Raw genomic sequence first — 21,728 nt, forward strand, 5'->3', positions numbered from 1 at the left:
AAATATGGTAAGATTTAATTGGCACACTATATATCGTCTCTTATTCCTCGACATCAATCAATGTACTTCACGATTTAATCACAAGAAACATGAAATGTTGATTATATTTTTAGAAAAATAGCTTGCGCAAAAGAGTGTATAGTGTTATATTCATATAAGATGAATGATGATTAAATAATAGCCCATTCTGTTAAATTTTCCGGTTCTCGCCCGTTTCCGTAACCCGAATATCCCGTTTTCGCTCCTGTTCCCGACTATTCCGCTTCCGTTTCTGTTTTCGTAATAAAATATGGAAATAGAAACGATTGAAGTGTTTTCCCGCCCGTTTCCGTCGGTTTTCATCCCTACGTGCCGCATGCGTGGCGAGCAGCGGCACGCTTCTGCGGCGCGGGCGCAGCTGCTACCGGCGGCAGCGAGCCACGCCAGTGGCGGCGGCGGGACATGCGCTGCGGGCTGCAAGCAGCAGCCCAGGGCGGCGGCCCACGTGGGGATGCGCCAGGGGCCGGCCCGGCTCCAGCAGGCTGCTAGTCCAGGTGCGGGCGGCCGGCTTGGTTCAGGAGGAGCGGACGGGTGCTTTTTTCATTTTTATATTTTTTTAAAAAAACAAAATTTCAAAAGTATATGCCGAATAGGGAAATTTTCAAAACTAGGTGCCTATCGCCCACTGGATGGGCGACATGACCTAAATGTAAAAATTTTACATTTAGATCCTGGCGCCAGGGCGCATTAAACAGTGAACTTTTAAAATCGATGTAAAATCGTAGAAAAATCAAAACAATACAAACTTAACTGTTATGGATTCTATGAAACAATATATACAACTTTTGTTACATAAAGTTTTTCATTTGATCAATGTATCTTGCTCTATTTTAAATACCAGTTTAATGCACTTTTATTTAAATCTCAAGATTCATCCTTTGGATGCATGTCATCTTTGACCAGAGTGTTGCATATGGTGAGCATAGGCTTGTACAAAATTGGTAGGCCCAGAAAATATTTCTAGAATAAGCTTTTAAATTAGATCTTGCAATATGTCTAGTTTAAATGGGTTATTTATCCATACTGCTATACTGAGTATTAGAAGCCATAAATTTTACAGTACCATTATTTTATTTCCTAAGAGCTATAAAAAAAGTTTGGTAAATTTTAGATAAACACAACTAGACCAAATGAATTATTTTAGATTTTTCTAGGTACAAGAATTATTTTTATTGATTTAGATACATTGATCAAATGAAAAATTTTATGTAACAAAAGTTGTAGATCTTGTTTCATAGAATCCAGAACAGTTGAGTTTGTATTTTTCTGATTTTTCTACGATTTTATATCGATTTTACAATTACACTGTTTAATGCGCCATGGGCGCCAGGACCTAAATGTATTTTTTTTTTACATTTTTAGGTCATGTCTCCCATCTAGTGGACGACAGGCACCCTGTCGCTCATTAGGGGTGCGACAGGCACACATTTTTGAAAATTTCCATATTCGACATATATTTTTGAAATTTTGTTTTTTTTAATATAAAAATGAAAAAGGTGCGAGCAGACGGAGCAGGCAGCTCGGCCCATCAGCGCGGGCTCAGCAGGCCAGCAACGCAGGCGGGCGCTCGCGGTCCAAGGCGAGCGGAGCGCTGCGCGGGAATCGGCTTGGATTTCTTTATTTTTATTAATTTTGGATCCAAGCGTTTTCATTGTGTAAATTAAAATTAATATGATAAACTAAGTTCAAAATGGATCTTAAGTTTCAAATTTAGTAAATTTTGGAGCACGTTTTGATGCCCTAAAATTTCAACGAAACTTAAATTTACCCATACTCACAACTATTTATATTTCAAACCTTTTTTTGCATTCCAAGTAAAAAAAATAGTTTTAATAGTTTCCATATCACCTAATCTACCTCTGCAAAAAAAATTCATAATTTTTGGACCCATTTAACTATTTTTTTCTTGCTATGAAAGTTGAATGGAGGAAAAAAACAGAGAAGGTGAAAACCGGGGTGGTTTTGGTCCTAGGGGTAAATCAAAAGGTTTCAAGAGTTCGGGGTGTAGGATGTACAATTTTGTAGTTCAAGGATATTTTTCGGACTCTTTGACAAGCTCAGAGAGAGTAATATGGACTTATTCCTAAAGGTAAAGATAGACTAAGCTCTATGGTCAGGTTTGATCTTTTAATTTTCTGCACCCCGCTTCTTCTTTTATGCTACCTTTTTCTGCTGTGTGGATGCATCATATCGTTAGAACAGTTGCACTTCTTCGTTTGTATCCCTTGCGAGGGTGGATGGATGTCAGATGGAGCGCGTGCAAAGTGCAAATTTACGACTTGCTGGTTTTGAAATCTTTACCATACAAGATGTATATTATATTAAATATAGGTGGAAACCGGGATCATAATCCTAGCAAAATCCTTATTATGATTTATTGCCATGATTTCAAAACATTAATTCTTAACACATAGACCTAGGGTTGCGTCTCTTCCACTACTACAGAAAGGGCTTTTGGTCCAGCACATTAGTCTCGGCCACCATTGGACCCGGGACTAATGGTTAACCCTGGTGTTAATTTTATGTTTAATTTGCTAATTATGATCCTAATTTTGGTCATTAGTGTTAATTAAGCATGCATAGTATATTTCGGTTTAGCTGAGTTCGATCCAGTTTTTCTCCCAGAACCGAGCCTCAAATTAAGTTTCGCCTAAAATCAAAGTTGTAGACCTTCTCTTCCTCTACAACTTCTATTTTAGCCAAATTCCAAGTTCACATATGAATTTTGAGTTATGGATGGTCAAAATCGGGTCGAAACTTTTCAAACTTGGGCACTGTGCTACCCTGTTCTTTCCTGTGCCCGTACACGCGTGCCCATGCCGCGACCCCGCGTCGTCGCCGGCGACTCCATGCGTCGCCGCGCCGGCGATCCTCGCCCTCCGCGCTACGCATCCTTATCCGAGCACGAGCCTCATCCGTTTAACCCTCCCCTTCTCCTTGCTCCAACTCGGGTCAAGCTTGTTGAACAGAGCTCATCGCTGGCGCCGATTCTGGCCGTCCCTCGCCATCCCGCCCCAATTTCCACGCACCCAGAGCCGCTCAGCCTCGCCCCGAACCTCCTCCGCCCCTCCACGAGCTCGGCCGAGCCCCCACCCCGGCCGAATCGGCCTGTGCCACCGCGGCCGCCATTGCTGCTCCGCCGGAACGCCGCCCCGCCCGTCGATCCCCATCCCCCGGTCCACCTTCGCCTGATTCGAGTGACCAGTGAGCTTCCCCACGCCCTACTCCTCCTCCCAGTCCCCTTCCGCCGCCGCGGTGCCGCCCGTGGCCATGGCCACGCCCATGGCGTGGAGCTGGGGAGGGCGCTGGGAGCTGGGCTCCCACTGACGTGTGGGGCCCGGCTGTCAGCCCCCCCTTTTTGTTTTCCAGAAATTATTATTTCGGCTGAAAACTTTAAAAATGTGTAGAAAAATGTGAAAAATGCAAACTAAATTTTGTTGGGTTGCTTAGACCACGATATTCAGAGGAAAAATACTCATTGTTGTGAAATGTCACTTTTGCCCCTGCTAAAATTTTAGGTTGTGTTTAAGCTAATTTATTTAATACCGTTTGTTCTGCTACTCTAAAAATTATGAAATTTATGGAGTAGTCTACCCTTTGCATGTGTAGTTCACTGAAAAATTTTCAGGTGCATAGCCTATGTACATGTTTGTGGATCTATTATTGTTGGATTTCCATCCTAGGGCTAAAATAAATGTTTTCGGTCACCGATAAATGTTAATAAATTTTTGTTACACTCTTTACCAATATCTTATAATGCCAGTTAATTTTTGTTACTAAAACATGGCTACAAGTTAAGTTTTTGTATTTGTTTAGTTTCCAGCTATAGCTTCATTTTACAAAAGCATTGCTAAGCAATTCCTTTCTGCATGATTCAATCCATCAAGTTATGTCATTTCTAGGTGAAGTATATTAACTCTTATTAGCTAGACAGGTTTGGCAAATACTTATTTGGTGAGTGCTTGCAATTATTTGATTTAAGTTAACTTGTATGTCATGTTGGGGTTAATTTAATTACCTCCTGTTATCAATAAATGTTGGAAAATCATGATTGCTTGTTAATTCCAACAATTTAAGTTAGTCCTGTATAAGTTATGTTAACCTCTTGAGAACTAGTTCATGGGTTGCTCTTATTTATTTTACTTTTATGCCTTGCTGGTTGAATAAATTGTTCTATCTTATTTTATATCCTTGCTTACCCTTTTCTAACCAAGCTAGTAATGCTTTTTAGTAGGAAACACTTCAGGCTAAAATATTTGAATGAACTCTCGTGTTGTAGCACCAACCCAGTTTGCCTTTTGAGTGTGTATGCGGTGCTTGCTCGATAAATGATTGCCCAGTCATATCTTTAATCCTAATCGTATCGCATTGCATTGCATTATGTTTGTGCCCATCCAAGCGTGGCTTTGTACCTACCCTACTTGTCCATTTTTGCGGTATCGTTTACTGCACTTCCATGCATTCAAACCTCTGCCTTGGTGCATCTCATTTAAGTACGCTAGATGTACCACGTTTGGACGTGGCGCACGTGCTGACGGAACCGAACCACAAGACGGTGTTGGGTGGACGCGTCCTGAAGAGTGAAGGACCCGCTGGAGCAACCGAAGACCCGACTCAAAGTCGGAAGGGCCCAAGGCCTTGTTAATACTAGCACTAGCTTAGTGTTACTCTCAGGCAAGCTCCGGAACGTAATCCTAATTTAAGTATTCAATGTTTATTTAAGTAATTGTGCATTTAAGTTTTAGGAGTTGTATGAAACCCTAGTATGCATGTTTTCCCTAGGTACCTGTGAGTCCATACTAGTGTGCAGGTATTGTTAGCAATGCTTTGCTAAGTAGGATCTCGGTAAAAGTCGAGTGATTACTGTCACTCGCGAGTTTTAGGATCTTGATTCCTTAGCTATGGCTTTGAAAGGAGTTGATGAGTAAAGAGAAATGGAGACCGGGCAGAGATGAGTTGGATCTGGATATGAAAGGAATGGAAAGTAGCCTCCGCCTGTGTCAATTGAGGATCGTACCACTGTTGGCTGTGCTGACCAAGTTTAAACAGTACTAACCACATGCCAGAAGTAGGAGGTAGTTGAAACCGGTAAGCTAATTACCTGATTTGCAACGATACTTTGAATTACGACCCGCTACTCTGGGAGTGGGATGATGGTGGGTGTTGGAGTGTATGTCGCCTCCGGGTTCTCCGGGAGTTCGCCGTGAGGGGCCCTTCACCCGGGTTTTGGCAGCCGTGATTCAGACGTCGAGGTAAAGAGGGAAACGGTTGACGTGTGTGACCCGACGGGGTTTACGCGTGTCATGTGAGTTAGGTCCACCTTGCAAGGTTAAATCGGATCGATTCGCCGTCTCTCTCGGTTAAGAGAACCTTGGTCACTTCGTCACATCGTAGTAAAGAAGTGAAAATGAGAAGAGAAGTATGATGAGATATGTTTGTGGTACTCTGTAAAATTAATGTGATCAACCATGCTTGCTTTAGATGTCAGTCAAATCTAATTGGTACTTGATAAACTTAAATTGAGCAAAAATATTAAAAGTAAGGATCCAGTATTAGTAGCCTTTCAGCAAAACAAACTCAAGAGCCAAAAAACTTTGCATTTCTAGATAGTGGGCTAAGTATACCCGTGTCGGGTAAGTCTTGCTGGGTATTAGTATACTCAGGGTTTGTTGTCACCCTGTTTTCAGGTAACTGCTGCTGGTTGGAGCTAACCAAGATTCACCTTGGTGGGCTTGATGTGACGTCCTCACGTCATCGTAGTTATCGTGGTTTTCAAACTAAACTTCTATTTAAATTCCGCTGGTTGTTGAACTTGGATAATTTGTTTAAACCTCATTTTGTAAAGCTCTGCTTTGTAAATTAACTTTGAGAACTTTTGTCTGCTTGTCATCATCTGTGCTCGTATTCGTGCCAGACTTCCAGTGTTTTTCGATCCTTAACCCGACAGACGATCGGATTACACCGTTTTAAGTGCGTGGTAACTTGATTAACCATTAAGATAATAGTTATCGCACTTAAGACGGTTTAATTTGGGCGGTTCTGTTACAACTAAAGCCCTCTTTAGTCCCGGGTCTAACGGCTAGGCGGTGGCAGGGACATTTGGTCCCGGTTGGAGCCACTAACCCAGACTAAAGGCCTCTCCATGTAATAGTTCAAAAGGAAGGTATCCTGTACTAAGTCACATGTGCTATGTAGGTGGGTTGGTAAGATAATTGTGCGCGAGGCTAGAGGTCTTGTGATGGAATCTTGTGGGGTGCAAAATATTTTTTTTAGTGTCAGGGACATTTAGTCCCGGTTCTACCACTCAGGACTAAAGCCCCCGAAAGCCTAGTCAAACCGGGACAAAATGCTCAATCTGCTGTAGTGTTGTGTGTGTGTGGGGGGGGGGGGGGGGGGGGGGGGCACACGGGTGATGGTAGAGCTAAGCATCCAGATCAGGAACATGACGTTCTACCAGGGCACTTGATGTGTGGACACCGAGCATTGCTGTTGTTGCTCATCCACGATGAACGTGATCGAGGTTGCCGCAGGGGCCACGATGAACATCTGATAGATAGGTACGGCGCTCATCAACGACTGCCTGTTTCTTCCTCTATAGACGAGACACGCGACAATTAATGCATCATATTCTACAGCTGTTTTTTCTTACTGTTATTTCTCTGCTAGTATATGTTAACTATTCATGTATGATTACCCAGCTCACGTTGAGTAGCTATATATCCATATGATTCTCAATTGATTGGCCAGTGGTATTTTTGGTAGCGAACGTGCAGGCTACCAAAGCAATATATCTTTTCATTTTAGAAAACCTATCTTTAATTTCTCTCTACATTTACTCTATGCTCGACAAAGGAACAAAATCATGATTATTGATTGATTGCACAGCTAACGTCTTATATAAAGCCATCCGAATACACAGGCCGCCACCGGTTATGCTCGCCTTTTCTTAGAACGATCCAGACTCCTCATCACACGATCCAACATGAATACGAGGGACGGCGTGTGTGGGGGCTTGGTGTCCACGATCATGGTCTTACTCTTGTTCCTCGTTGTTGCAGCGCCTCCTGTAGTACAATGTAAGTGCACACTGATCATCCAAGTCCTTTATCACTGAGAATTGCCTGCCTGTAGAGATATAAAGGTGATGTGTCTAAATCCTAAACACCACACCAAGACTTTGGAAAGCTAGTTGTAACAACACAAGTGTTGGGTAGGTCTGCATATGCAAAAGGGAAAACATGAAGATGACACGATTACTGAAGATTCAATAGCAAAATCAGGTACACAGATGCTCATAATCAGTCCAATGAATCACTCTATATCAAAAGTTAACAGGTCAAAATATAGGTTGTGAAGTCACGAAAACATCATAATCACCTTTTCACCGTAAATGTTCCTCAAGCATTTTGCTAGCTAGAACTCTCCTCAGGTTCATATTAATCAGCAACACCGTTTTGTAGCCTGTAGGGGTTCAACTTGATTGCGGTGAAATCAACAGATAAATTTAAATCGAAAAACAAACCTGGGGGAAAAGCACCAGAGATAGATGAGGATGGTTCAGAAAGGACCTTCTTCTCATAGTACAGATCCAAATCGCGTGGTAAATCCTCGCCCCCTTCACCAACGGGCACAGATGGAGTTGGGGAAGGATCTGGATCTAAAGAAAGGTGGCAAATTACTTACTTGGTGGAGAGGTCGGCGTCCTTGGTGTTGGTGGCGAGGGCATCGGCGGGGCACGGGTGTTCGGCAGCACAGTGACGGCTCTAGGAGGAGAGAGGCAGTACTAGTAGCACCTTCTAAATAATGGGTGTATACCAACTGAATGCCTGGTAAAAGTTAACGAAATTTCTAGTAAGCGCAACTAACAAAAAAAAAAATAAGGGAACACCTGCAGTGCTTGATTCACATGCTAGTAATACCTGCTACTTTTTGATGCTCATACTAAGAGTCTGTTCGGCTGATCTAGTGAATAGTATTCGGCTACTAGAATGAATAGTATTATGGGAAGAAAAATAAACGAAGACAAATCGAGATTGGATCAGCCGAACAACCCTAAAAAAAAAAGGGAATAATACATAAGGTCCTACAACATTGTACACCAAATCTGAATAGGCACAAACCTTCGAGCAGAAACTGCAGCATCCAACAACAGATCCATCATTTCCTGCCGATTGCCCCCGTCCAAGAGGCATCTCCAACCAAAAAAAGAGAGGGAAAAACAGCACTCAGAAACTCATATCCGCTGGATTTGGTTCCTTCGCTTAGGCACCAAAAAGTACCTCCCGAGCTGCGTCCTCCTTGTCCCCTCCGTCCATCCAGGCGCACCGGTCTTCCTTGTCTCCTCCGTCCATCCAGGCGCACCGGTCTTCCTTGTCTCCTCCGTCCATCCAGGCGCGCCAGCAACCAGGAAGGACTCCCGGATGGTGGGTGACTGGCGACCTCCATCGAGCTTGGATGCGGGATTCGCACCCTCGCCGGCTCTCCCTCAGCTCTAGGGTTTCCTGCCGCGTTGGGTGCCGTCTGGAGGTTCACGGGCGGCGGGGGGGGGGGGGGGGGGGCTCGGCAGTCGGCACCTGACCTGGGGGTGCCGAACTGGCCGCAGGCTAATCGGAGGCCAACTGTGCAGATGGATCTCGCCGCCAACTGAAGCGTGCGGCGGATGAACGCCGGACGCGAAGGGGAAGAAGCCTCGTGGAGCGGGCAGATGCTGCAGTCAGCCGAGCGAGGAAGCCGCCGTGTGGGAAGTGCGAGCGCACTCGTGACTCTTGGGCCCCACAGGGGAAATACCCCGTCCACGCAAAAACTAGAATACGGTGTGAATACACCCCCGGGGGAGAGAAAGCGCGAATCTCAAAACCCACCTGGACGGTCCAGATAAGCACTCCTCAGGATGTACACCCCACAACACATTACCGTATATTTATGTATGTGTTGTTATGAGAACGTGCCTGGTATTGTGAAGCAGGTCGTCGTCCGCGGGAGCTTAGCTTGCAGATGTCGTAATCACAAGGAGACACATCAGCCTCGGAAGAATGACAAGCAACAATCATTCGCTGGGCTGGAGTTGGTGGCTGAAGTGGTGTGAGAGAAAAATATTATTAGCTGGCTGGTGGCTAAAAGCTGGTGCTGGATTGATGTGGAAAAAAAATACTGTTAGGATTGTTACTGCTGCCGAACATAGTGAATAATGCTACGACGCACAAGGACGTAGCAGCTGAGAGCGAAAGCAAGGTGGTGCTGAAATTGTCTCGAGTTTCAATGTCAGTTGCCAAAAGTACGTGAGTGTTACTGCTGTGTCAACCAAAAACCGGAGGAGAATTGTTACGACTCCATGAAGGAGTGTCAAGCCGCGAGCCCCACCTGCAATCCCAAATGCCCGCCGTAGATTATATTTTTTGGGAAGTAGAAACCCGCCGTATGTAGTTTCCAATAACAGATCATGCGAATGATGAAATCTCTTCCTGATTGCCGGCTCTCAAGGGAACCCCAACTCATCGTCACCGCCCTTGGTTGTTTCGATTGCATGATTAGTGCACTTCTTTGTCATAGCAGCAGTCATCCAATGCAAGCTTGACCACACCACCACTATTGATTTGATAACAGCAACATCTATATATTGCCAACTCCAAGTCTTAAACAGATTAAAGATTGCCGATACATAATAAGTTCACACACAACCCATTAACTTCCATTCCAGTGCACACATTATGGTACTACTACTACTAGCAGTGTCTGTCTCTCCCGTCCTCTTTCTCCCTTAACCGCTAAACAAACAAGCAACAACACAAACCAAAGCTCAAACGTACCTTAATTAAGCAACGACACTTGCATTTGTGCCTGCGAGCGAGTCGCCGATCGCGTCCTATTAATTTTCGTTGCATGATTGTCCATTCATCGATCAGCACTTGTATATATATCACGACTAGCTAGGCGTCCATGCGCGCCGGGTAGCTGTCGATGCAGTCGAGCCACGGGCTGCGCGCCGGGCGGCGCACGCGGCGCACGGCGCGCCACACGGCGCTGTTGCACTTGAACCCGGACCCGAAGGCGAGCTGCCAGACGCGGTCGCCGCGGCGGACGCGGCCCTTGGCCTCCAGGTAGGCCAGCTCGTACCAGATGCTGCTGCTGGAGGTGTTGCCGAAGCGGTGCAGCGCGGCGCGGGAGGCCTCCAGGTCGGCGTCGCGCAGCCCCAGGTTGGCCTGCAGGTGCTCCAGCACGTCGCGGCTCGCCGCGTGCATGCAGAAGTGCTCGAACGCGCGCTTGAAGTCCGGGATGTAGGGCGCGGCGGCGGCGGAGGCCTCCTGCCCCGGCGGCGGCGCCGAGGCCTTGGACGGGAACAGGTGGCGGAACAGCACCCCCGCGAAGAAGAGCAGCTGCTCCGAGAAGGGCAGCACCAGCGGGCCCAGCGTGGTGATGTTGGTCTTGAGCGCGTGCCCGCCCACCTCCAGCAGGTCGCGGCTGATGGACAGGCCCTTGATCCGCTGCTCGTCCTCCTCCTGGTACACGGACCGGAAGGCGCGGTCGTCGGCGCCCTTGTGCGTGCGCACCACGTGCTCCAGCTGGTACTTGGCGCGGTGGAAGTCGCGCCGCCGGTTGGACAGCAGCACGGCGGCGCACCCGGCGCGGAAGAAGGCGTTCGGGATCAGCATCGACCGCCGCTTCCCCGGGTACCACGTGAAGGAGACGGCCTCCGTGCTCACCACCACGGCCAGCCCCGCGCCGCTGGCCTGCAGCATGTCGCGGGCCAGGTCGACGGCGATCACGCCGGCGCTGCAGCCCATGCCGCCGAGGTTGTAGCTCAGGATGTTGCCGCGCATCTTGTAGTGGTTGACGATCATGGCCGACAGCGACGGCGTCGGGTTGAAGAGGCTGCAGTTGACCACCAGCACGCCCACGTCCTTGGGGCGGACGCGGCACTTGTCGAAGAGCTCGTCCAGCGCCGCGAACATGGCCGTGGAGGCCTCCGCGCGGCCCTCCTTCATGGTGGCGCAGTTGGCGTTGGGCTCGAACACGGAGCGCGGCATGTACGACTCGTCGCCGATGCCGGACTTGGCCAGCAGCCGCGACTGGAACGCCAGGCTCTCCTCATCGAACTTGCCCGACTTGCGCGCCAGCTCGATGAACTCCGCCTTGGACACCTGCGTTCATTCGCTAGTGTTCATTATTCAAGCATCAACTAGTACTATATTTTTGTTAGCAGCTGCTAATCCATTCTGTTGACAGTTGATGAGGAACACTGCAGGATCGAACTGCTAGCGTACAGCCAGACGCAGCCGACCCAACCATACTTCTGATACTTGTACGGCTGATTGATTGCATATTGCGCGTCGCCCGCAACGGCCCAACCGTACACAAAAGTGTGGCAGCTGATGAGTGGCCGACCGACTGGTAACCTAACGGAAAACCGTTCGATCCATCCCCTCTCTCTAGCTTTTCAAAAAAAAAAACCCCTCTCTCTCTACCGGCCCCGCCGTGTCCTCATAAAACTCCTCTCCTGCCTCCGGCCGGCCCATTAATACCAGTGGGCCCCCAGGCCCGTCGTGGCGCCGGCAGATGGATCGATCATTAAGCCTACATGCATGCGCATGACACGTTGATGATGGGTGATAGTTGTAAATGTTGATGGAGGATTATTAGCTAGATTCGGAAGAAGATGGCGGCGTTAATTTGTACTAGCCATGTTGATGAAGCTACTAGGCGGGCATTCATGAATGCTACTGTCTAAAATTAAGTTTCTTGCGGGGCCAGCGATTGGTGGCACCTGGCCGAGACAGTGACCACATTAAAGGACCGGCACAGCTACGGTAGTTGCTCTGTGCGCACGGATGTTAAGGTGTGTTTGTTTAGTGAAACAGAATCTTACTAATTTGAAGCACTAAATGAAATCTATTTACAAAACTTTTCGCATGGATGGACTGTAAATTGCGAGACGAATTTAATGAGCCTACTTAATCTATGATTGGCAACAGTAATGCTACAGTAAACATCCGCTAATTATTGATTAAACATGGATTAATTAGCATCATTAGATTCGTCGCGCGATTTACAACCCATCTATGCAAAAAGTTTTGCAAATAGACTTCATTTAATACTTCAAATGCCCTATTTACATCTTTACACATTTTTGCAAAATGAACTAAACACCCCCTTAGTTCTCTTTGAATTTTGTGTTTTTCAAGAGAATCTTAAATATTTAAAGTATTAAATATAAACTAATTAAAGATTTCGTCTGTAAACTAGAGACGAATCTAATAAGACTAATTAGATGATCATTAGAGCATGTTTACTATAGCATTAATGTAGAAATTTAGTGTCTAATCACGTTCTAATTAGGCTCGTTAGATTCGTCTCGCGATTTACAATCCATTTTTGTAATGCGATTTATTTTTCAACTACATTTAATATACTATACAAGCGAATTACAAAAATTTTGTGTTTTGGGTGTAAAGATATAAACACGGCCTAAAGCACATGGTTGTGTACCATAGTTTGCATACCACTCGTTCCTGATAGCGCAAATTTTAGAGCCATCACCTCTATTTCTTGATCGATTTAATATTAAACACGAATCCCGCAATTGAGTTTTTCTTTTTCATTTACAAAAGTGTGTGCGCTAGGGATATAAAGACGCAACAATAACCTAGTCAAATATAGTTTTGGCTGGAGTAGTAGTTCATGAATCTCACTTTGTAACCTTATCCATTCAAGTCTAAAGTTCCACATGACACGATTTTTCCATGCATCATCTCTTCCCGGTTAGCATCATGTCAAATATACTTATTAAAGCCTCAAACAACACACCTAATTCGAGACGTTAGCCTGATCCATTTTTCTCATACTAGACCAGATCAGATCAGATGTGGTACGGTGTGCATGTCTTTCTTGTGTATGCGTGTGCAACATGACTATGAAATGTGTAGTGCATGCAAATTGAACAGGCGAGAAATTAAAAGCAAATCAAGTCAAAGAAGAAACAGCTTCAGGCTTGAAGAGCATGTTTTAGTACTAATAATGGTAGAAGCGAGCACCTAATTAATCTGTGCAGTGCTTCGCCTAGCTAGAATACAGATGGACAGGTGTATGTACTTGCATGCAAATGAAATGAAATGACACTGCTGCGCGGATAGGTGTATACCTTGAGCTCGTCGGCGGGCTTGTAGCACGCGAAGTCGATGAGGTAGACGGGCCTGGGCCTGGACATGATGTAGACGGAGATGGTGAAGGCGAGGACGGCGAGGAAGGCGAGCACGGTGGCGAGGTCGTAGGTGGCCTCCCCCCACACCTTGGCCCAGAGCTCGTCGCGGCTGAGGCTGCCCAGCTCGGCGCCGCACACCAGCACGATGACGGGGATGGTGGCCAGGTACACGCCGTGGCTGATGAGGTAGTGGTACCCGAGCCGCACGTACTTGAGGTTCACCGACTGCAGGAAGTCCGGCAGGCGGCGGCGCACGCGCACCGAGAAGGTCGGCGACCCGGCGTCCGGGCCCGACGGCTCCACGCCGCGGTTCACGATCTCCGTCGACAGCAGCGCCTGCTCCCGCGCCATGGCGCCCTCTGCCCTTGCGCGCTTGATGCGGAGCTGCTAGCTGCTGGTCGCAGTGTGGCAGGAGCAGTGGCGAGATGAGGGGGAGGGGAAAGGGTCCAGCTAGTATTGATATACTACTAGCACAGCAAGAGGAGCAGCCGGGTAGGGGAGGAGATGGCGGGTGGGTAGGTGGTGGCAGTTAATGCCATTAGAGGAGGCCAGGGCAGGGACGGACCGGGGGGGGGGGGGGGGGGGGGGGGGATCATCACTTGAGTTGAGGCCGGCATGGTGTGCATGCCTGCCTCCTCCTCCGTGCATGCATCTTTGATGATGTCTGTGAGTCTGACATATGGGCCCATCCTGCTGACGAACTGCACAGCGGCACAAGACCTTTTTTGCATGCTCACTGGGTTTTATATTAGTACTAGCAATTAGCATGGTAATCGTACAGACAAGCACTGGGTGTGCAATTGCATGCATAACACATGAGGGCTTAGGATTTAAGTCTTGGACATCTTCACTCCATCATCAAAGTTAATTAAGCTAGGTGGTTTGACACAGTCATATACAGTACAAATATGACGAGAGATACAGCAGCGCTTTGGGAAGAAGATACAGCAGTACAAATAACACAGTTGCATGTTCCTGCACTTGTAGCGTGTGACCACTGGCCACACGCCATGTTTGTTACTTGTGGGAACAAGATACGCATCCTTTTATCTGCATGACATGAGCAGGCATGCCTGGCTTTCCTTTGAGGGCCTGCAAGCCTGGAACGGACTAGAGCTATCCGGATTCGCTCAAGAACAATGACGCGCATCCTCATTCCACCCCCCCCCCCCCTACCCCCCCCAAAAAAAACAAGAAGTTGGAGGAGAAGCTTATGGCTGCACTGAATAATCGTCTTGATCAGACCTGCATTAGCTCAAGTCAGGTCAATTGACACTCGACGACGTGAGGTATCGCTGCACTGAAAGTGCCCTAGCAGCTGCGAGCTGAAGCTGAAGCGCACGTCTGCGTGGCCGTACTCGTACGAGGAGATAATGTCGGGAGGGGGTGGCGGATCGCGGATGGGCCGGTGCCCGGTGGTGGTGGAGCCCTTTGGATCGGCGGCATCCATGCCATGCCACATGTCGCCTCGCCTAGCGCCGGCACCTAACCTCGCCGGGGCGAAATGAATTGGGCCTGTCTGGCCGGTTGCTGCAACACTGCTGCGCAGTGCCGCGGCGGTGCTCGGCCATAGCTGGAGGCTGGAGCTCATTCACTCCGATTCGCCGAGCTGAGAAGACGGCGAGCACGATCTCATCTCACGGACGGCCTCTTAATTGGTGGCGGTGGTGGCTCAGCAGCTGGCTCGGCCAAACTGCTTGGGGGACTCGATCGTTCGTGGCATATTGGCATTGAAACCGCACGGTACCACCCCATCTGCCTCAAAATTTTGACAGGTATACATCGCACAAGTATACCCCGGGAATTCAGGAACGCGTCAATACCATGCGTTTCTGCTTCTTACAACAAAGTTCCTGTCAAGTGTCAAGGGGTAAATCATTTCGGATCGTGCACACTGTTTCACAAAATTACCGACAAAGAAACAGGGAACACGGTGTGCTCGCCTGCTCGGCTTCCCCATCTCTGAAGAAGATAGAACTCAGCAAGACAGAACACAAAGACCTCATGGTCTCAAAAAAAAAAGACCTCAGAGAGTGACAGCGGCAAGGGCTGCTGCCCATACATGCCAAAAGCGACAGCTTGACCCCAATCCGCGAGGGTTAACCACCTTGCTAGTGACATTTATCCTCTGGTAAAGTACATCCATACGAGCAGTTAGTTGGGGGTTCGGCTCGCGACATCACTCGGGATCTTGGCTTCCCATGGGAGAAAGTACTCAGATCTGACAGAAAAAAAAATCAGTCACGATCAGGAGGATAACAATGACTTAATGACACCATCAAATGAGACGGTTGAGAAAGTTGAATGTTTCCGTTTGCCCGGTCAGACGCGTGTGTATTCCTTTTTCATGTATCATGCACAGTGATGGGGACAAAGATTAATGTACATAGTGATGCCAGCAACAACTTCCAGCACCCTAAATTGACGCAGCGGCTCACACAGTACCTCTTAATGGTACTGATGCAACAGTTTCAGCTGGAGACGTGTTCCGATTTCATGATGGGTTGATGGTCCAGACACACAGGATGGCACACCTTTCTGCACATCAAAAACATCTTTTAGCAAAGGCCGAAAAAGCAAGCAACGACTCCATTCAGAATTGAAATGGCTTGGAGTAAGAATTTTCTTTGATAGGGGGTAAAGAGGATACTTCACTCCATGGCCATCGCGTCTCCAATTCCTGTGGAAAAGATGGTCGGTTCTCCGAGCAGTGCCAACTGCCAAGCCATAACCCAAAAATCTGCACGAGCAGTACTACAGCACCGCCATTGTTTTGTTGCCGTGTGGAGCCTTAAATAAGGAACATGGCGCCCATCCAAATAAGCATAAGAGGATGGACGGACGCCGACGGACGGGAGATCTGTAGAGCAGGAACAACATTCATGGTGGCAACGACCCAGGAGGAAAGTAAATGGGGGCTTCTTGCTCCCATGTGGTTGCATTAAGCCGCGCCTCTGATCGCCATGTGAGCATGTTTGCAGAAGAGATGGTGGATCTTTTCTCCAGACAGGCCAGCGAACGACGAAGTGAAATATCTCCTGTTAAAAGACAAAAAGATAAGCACGAAGAAGGAATTTCACATAAATTGTTGGTAGAAATAAACAGAATGCACATGCTACAGCAATTTGTTGTTTTGAAGCTAACATGACATACATAAATAATACCATCAATTTAAAATGTCTGCAGCAAGGGATTTGGGTTGGATTGTTATTTCATCTGGAGACTAGAGGCTGATTTTCCTTTCTATTTGCTGCACCATAGCGCGCGCGCACGCACACACACACCAAAAAAAAAAGGTTAATCAGCTCATACTTTCACCTCACAAAACGGTTAGGTTGCTAGTTTCAGGAAGCCCCGAGAGATGTCTAGTGCAGTAGGATAGCATCTAATACTGCTTTAAAGCCAGTCACAGAACTTGCTGGGCAATCCAAGAGATGGCACATTATCAGGGGGAGGACAAAAAGAAAGATGCCAGATTGCCATTTGCCTGCTAATATCTTAATTCTACATACTCATTATTTTTGCTAAATCAGTGAGAATGTACACCAGCCAGTAGAAAAAGAAATTCAGTTATACGTAATATGAACCCCTTTCTCAAGCCAAAAAACACAAAGGAGGATGCACTGTGTGCATGTTTGCAAACTTCGCGGGAACTGGAATTGACCCGAGGAGAGCAACCTTCAAAGTACATAGTTGGAAATATATATGTCTGATATGCATAAAAGGAGAAAAATAAACGGAGAGGGGCTGAAAGGATATAGAAATATTGACAAACACAACATGCACAACACAAACCAAATGAAAACGGTCTAAAAAAAACACAAACCAAATGAAACGTAGAAGCGCTTATATAGAAACAACTTCTTGGATAGCACTACAACAAGACCAGCAAATAATCACCATATCATCAAGATAAAGCATACAGTTTACATGTTAGAGTATAAATAAAATGTTGACAAATTCCATACGTAGTTTTACTATGTCACTACCATATTCGTCATTTAGGTAATGAATTATAATTATAATATGCATAAAAGGAGAAGAATAAAAAGAGAGCGGCTGAAAAGGTAGAGCAAAATTTGCTCTAGCTTCATCACTGCCTGCCTCCTAGTGTGCTGAAAGCAAAGCTACGACTATTTGATGAATATATCTTGGAAAAAATCATAAATTGAGTACAGCATGTTGCATGTTTTCTCTCATCCATTTTTTTTCTAGAGAAGATATCATAGGCCACTGATCTGGTTTTATGACATGAATGGAACATGGTATAAGCTGATAAGCAATATTCAACCCTGTCATATCATATCATTGCGATTTATTTGTGCTTTGACTAATATTTGGAAGCCCCAATACGTCAGTTCGGAGAGAACAATACCCAATCTGCTTCAATATGTTTAAGCTTGGGCTAACACCTGGAACTGTGTGAAAACCAGCAGCTTACAATTATATCCAGAGCATACTGTCACAAGCAGTTTCTTCTGAGTTTTGTTTTAATGAAACAAAAAACAAAAAACTGTGCTTCTGTGCTACACATGCACACCCACCAATTCAGTCTCTGCAAAATTCATCCGTATCCCCTAAATCCATCTCAGAATCATCTGAAATAGAACAGCCATCTAAGATGTCATCCGAATTTTCACTTTCAATGGCCAGTACAGCATCACCACCACCATCTAATAAGTAATCCTCTGAATCAGAAGATGCTTCAGATTTACCAAGATTCTTCATCCTCCCACTGTAACCAGTAAGTTGAAGGAGCTTTTCCCTCCACCTCACCAACGGGCACTTCTCTACCAATTTGGTCCCATCATATGCTTCTGTTAAGAACACGCTTAATCTCTTCCCCCTCTCAGAAACATAAAAGATGCCATAATGCTTCAAGAGTAACCTCATTAGCTTCTGTGGCATTACAAACTCACGGCGGAAATGCGTAAGGTGATCGGTCACCAGCCTCTTTTCCAACATGAAGCTCAGTATCTCGTGCATCACTGCAACGGCCCTCTTATCAAACTCTGGCGTGCCTGGAGTCAATCCCTTTGCCTCCGCATAAGGGGAGAGGTAGGTAATCTTCTGAAACTGCTCAGTATTGCCCGTCTTCACATAGTGATGAGCTTTTCCTCGAAACCTGTAGTAACTTGTAAAATTTGGTGGGAATTTCAATGGGAACGGTAGCGAGAGCTCTCCTGGAGGACTGGCATTGGCATCACCAGCTGATGCGGCAGCCTTCTTCTCAAGCTCAGTGACTGCCCAGTTTGGGTTCCAAGAGACAAGCTGCAGATACTCACCATCCTCCAACCTGACCACCCTGAACTGCTCGGGGAACATGTGTACCCACCGCGTCCGAAAGTCATGAGGAAGCCCCATGTCGCGCCGGAAGTGTGCGATCTTGTCGATTGGCAGCCGCCTGTCCACGGACATCATGAGCATCCTGGTGACATACTGCGCCGCCGTGGGTGAGTGCTCCTCCAGCAGGCGCGCCTCCTCCTCGACGAGCGCCTCCGCCTGCGGCGAGAGCCCCGCCCACATGACGCCGCGGCTGTCGCGGCACACCTCGAACAGGTGCGGCGAGCGGCGCACGAAGTGGGCCACCTTGTGCGGCTTGACGAGGCCGAGCTGCGGCCGCAGGATCTCGAGGCGCTTGAGCGGGGGTGACGTGCTCCTCCTCCTTCTTGAGCGCCTCGACGACGGTGAGCACCTTGGAGAGCACCTTCCAGCGCTCGATGGCCACCTCGAGCGCGTGCACGCGCTTCTTCTTGCTCCGTTCCTTCACGCTGCGGCCGCGCGTCATGCGCCGCGCGGGAGAAAGCTGGTACGGGCACTGGCATTGCCACTGACCCTGGCCCCGGGAGCGAAGCAGCTCGCTCAGGCGATTGCGCGAACACGTTGCGCGCATGGCGTGTGAGGCGGCCAGGAACCGCACAAGCAGAAGAGATCGAACAGCTGCAGCAATAACTCTATTTCAAGAAGAAGGAAGCTGGGAGGAGGACGCCGAGGCCACGGAGCCAGGGTTTTTTTATCCGACCGACCGGACTGAACCGCCGGCGCCCGGTTCCGGCTAACCGGTCCGGTTTGACCGGTTACCGGTAAAAACCGGTCAAACTCAAATTTGAATTCAAAACCCGCAGTTATACCGGTTTCGAACGGCTAACCGGCCGGTTAGACCGGTTTACCGGTCCGGTTTGACCGGTTACCGGTCGGTTTGACTGGTAACCCGCTAAATTCAATTTTTTTCTTTTTTTGTTTAAATTCAAATATCCGCAAAGTATACTAAATAAATATTTGTATAACATGTTTTAGCCTAAATGAACCATCCAACCCTTTTTTTACTACTTTTACATTGTATTTGTATACATTTGTATGCACGTTTTTTTTGTTTAACTTCAAATGCTCGCAAAGTATACTAAATGAACGGATATTTGAAAAAATTTGACATCATTAAATTCGTCACAACTTGAAGTATTTTTAAGATTTTTTGGGGATTTTTCCATTTTTTAGAATTCAAATTTAAAATTTGAATTTGGGCCCGGTTTGAACCGGCCGGAACCGGAACCGGTCCGGGCCGGTTAGACCGGTAACCGCGGTAACCGGTCCGGTTCCCAGCGGTTTTTTTAACCCTGCACGGAGCTAGTTGCGCCGGCGCCACCGAGTAACACGACACGAGAAGGCGGCGGCGGCGGCGCCACCGGGTGACAAGGGAAGCAGAAGAAGTGAAAAGGGAGGCAAGGGCCGCATGTTTGATGGCGTTTAACAGGTATCGCAGCCCATTTCTCGATTAGGCTTATTGGGCTATCTTTCATTTAGGCCTAATATTAAGCCCACAGTTAAGTAACTGTAGAAGAAGAAAAGAGACAGTGAAGGAGGAGATCTCTCCAGGTCTTCGGCCCACCAATCTGTACTGCTTGTTGTACTACTAGTGCCTAGTGCGAGTGCAAATACTAAATATTCCCTTTTCTTTTTTTTTCTGAAAGAAAGCGGAAAAGGAACCTTTCAAAAAATAGATAAGAAAGAATACGAATAAGAAAAGTGGAATTTTTTTTTTGGCACTTGGTGATTTCATTCACTGCTCGATCGGGATTACATAAGTTGGAGCTAACTGCCATTCTCCCAGTCTATTATCATCTGAAAGTTATATAGCTAGAACCAGGGTTCACCAAACCGTCGGTAACCGGTCCGGTTTGACCGGTTCCGGTTTGGTCCGGTCGTGTTTAGTTTGCACTATGTCAGAAATTATATCTACTTGGACTGTTAATTAGAGACATTAAATTAAAGCAAGTTTTCAAAACCAAGTTCAGAACCCTGTGTTATAAATGTTTGTATAACATATTTTAGTTTAAACGAACCCTCCAACCCTCTTTTGTACTATTTTTACATTGTATTTGTATATTTTTGTATGCATGTTTTTTTTGTTTAACTTCAAATCCCCGCAAACTATACTAAATAAATGAATTTTTGAGAAAATTTGACACCATTAGATTCGTCGCACCTTGAAATATTTTTAGGAATTTTTTAAAATTTTTTATTTTTTGAATTTAAATTTAAATTTTGAATTTGGACCGATTTGGTACCTGCCCAAACCGGAACCGGGCCGAACCGGTTTAACCGGTAACCGGTCAAATCGGACCGGTTTCCAACAGGTTAGGTGAACCCTGGTTGTCAAATGCCTTTTGACTTTGCGTACGTGGCCCGTGGGTCCTTTGGACTCGCGCGGCGTACGTGTCAACACGCACATGCCGGAGCAAACCTGGTTTTTTAGCAACCTGCTCTAGCTCCAGCGTGGAGGGTCTGTGGCGCCGGCTGCGTCTTTTGAAACGGCACGAGGTAAGGTCTCGTTTTACATGTTTTTGCAAAAAAATATTTACGTGGGAATCTTGCCAATTTGAAGTACTAAATGAAGTCTATTTATAAAACTTTTTGTACAGATGAGTTGTAAATTGCGAGACGAATTTAATGATGCTAATTAATCCATGATTAATCAATAATTAGCGGATGGTTACTGTAGCATCACTGTTGCAAATTATGAATTAAGTATGCTCATTAGATTCGTCTCGCGATTTACAGCCCAACCATGCAAAAAGTTTTGTAAATAGACTTCATTTAATATTTCAAATTAGCAAGATTCATTTGCACTTTTTGTGTTTACGGTTTTTTTGCATTTACGGGGTGAGAACTAAACATGACTTAAGTTGCGTGGAGGGATTTATTTAGTTTAAATGCCGCCGCGAAATCACACTCTGCTTGGTGTCAAGTCAAAAGTAAATTTTATTTAAGTGAAAAAAACACAGTGGTGTCCTAAGGAGCAAATAAAACCGCTGGGCCACTTCGACTCCGCTTGCGCCTAATTCGAAGCGCTCTTCCGGCACACGGAACGTCGTCCACCTTGTTTTGTGTTTTGTGGAGGGTGCTGATTTTTTGTGAGAAAAAATACTGCTGGCTGGTTGGTGCTAATTTGATATGAGAAAGAAATATTATTGGCTGGATGCAACGAAGATGTAGT

General features: G+C 46.6%; 1 protein-coding gene, 1 long non-coding RNA gene and 1 pseudogene across 5 annotated transcripts; all 3 read right to left on the reverse strand.

Annotated features, from left to right (window-relative positions):
- Positions 1–6,885: 6,885 nt before the first annotated feature.
- Positions 6,886–8,921, reverse strand: LOC120647102. 4 transcript variants are annotated; one of them, XR_005664686.1, is made up of 3 exons: positions 8,319–8,921; positions 8,160–8,231; positions 6,886–7,865 (listed from the first exon to the last, which is right to left on the reverse strand). It is a non-coding gene; the product is annotated as an uncharacterized LOC120647102 (long non-coding RNA). The 4 variants fall into 4 exon arrangements; XR_005664687.1 differs by having other exon boundaries at positions 6,886–7,255; positions 7,417–7,865; positions 8,160–8,895; XR_005664688.1 differs by having other exon boundaries at positions 6,886–7,103; positions 7,417–7,865; positions 8,160–8,889.
- Positions 8,922–9,627: 706 nt separating this feature from the next.
- LOC120647103 (3-ketoacyl-CoA synthase 10-like) lies at positions 9,628–13,730 on the reverse strand. The gene is made up of 2 exons (XM_039923730.1): positions 13,175–13,730; positions 9,628–11,177 (listed from the first exon to the last, which is right to left on the reverse strand). Exons 1-2 carry the CDS (start codon positions 13,583–13,585, stop codon positions 9,966–9,968), a joined length of 1,623 nt encoding a protein of 540 aa, XP_039779664.1. The 5' UTR covers positions 13,586–13,730; the 3' UTR covers positions 9,628–9,965.
- A 3,866-nt stretch (positions 13,731–17,596) lies between these two features.
- LOC120647104 lies at positions 17,597–19,231 on the reverse strand (annotated as a pseudogene).
- Between the last annotated feature and the right edge of the window lie 2,497 nt (positions 19,232–21,728).

The sequence above is a fragment of the Panicum virgatum genome, chromosome 9K (genome assembly GCF_016808335.1).
Source record: "Panicum virgatum strain AP13 chromosome 9K, P.virgatum_v5, whole genome shotgun sequence".
In the NCBI taxonomy this organism is placed as follows: domain Eukaryota; kingdom Viridiplantae; phylum Streptophyta; class Magnoliopsida; order Poales; family Poaceae; genus Panicum; species Panicum virgatum.

Excerpts from the sequence above, each read along its gene's own strand:
- LOC120647103 (XM_039923730.1), bottom strand. The coding sequence starts at position 13,585 with ATGGCGCGGGAGCAGGCGCTGCTGTCGACGGAGATCGTGAACCGCGGC. Across the intron at positions 11,178-13,174 it reads AGCCCGCCGACGAGCTCAAG|GTGTCCAAGGCGGAGTTCAT; the intron begins GTATACACCTAT and ends GAATGAACGCAG.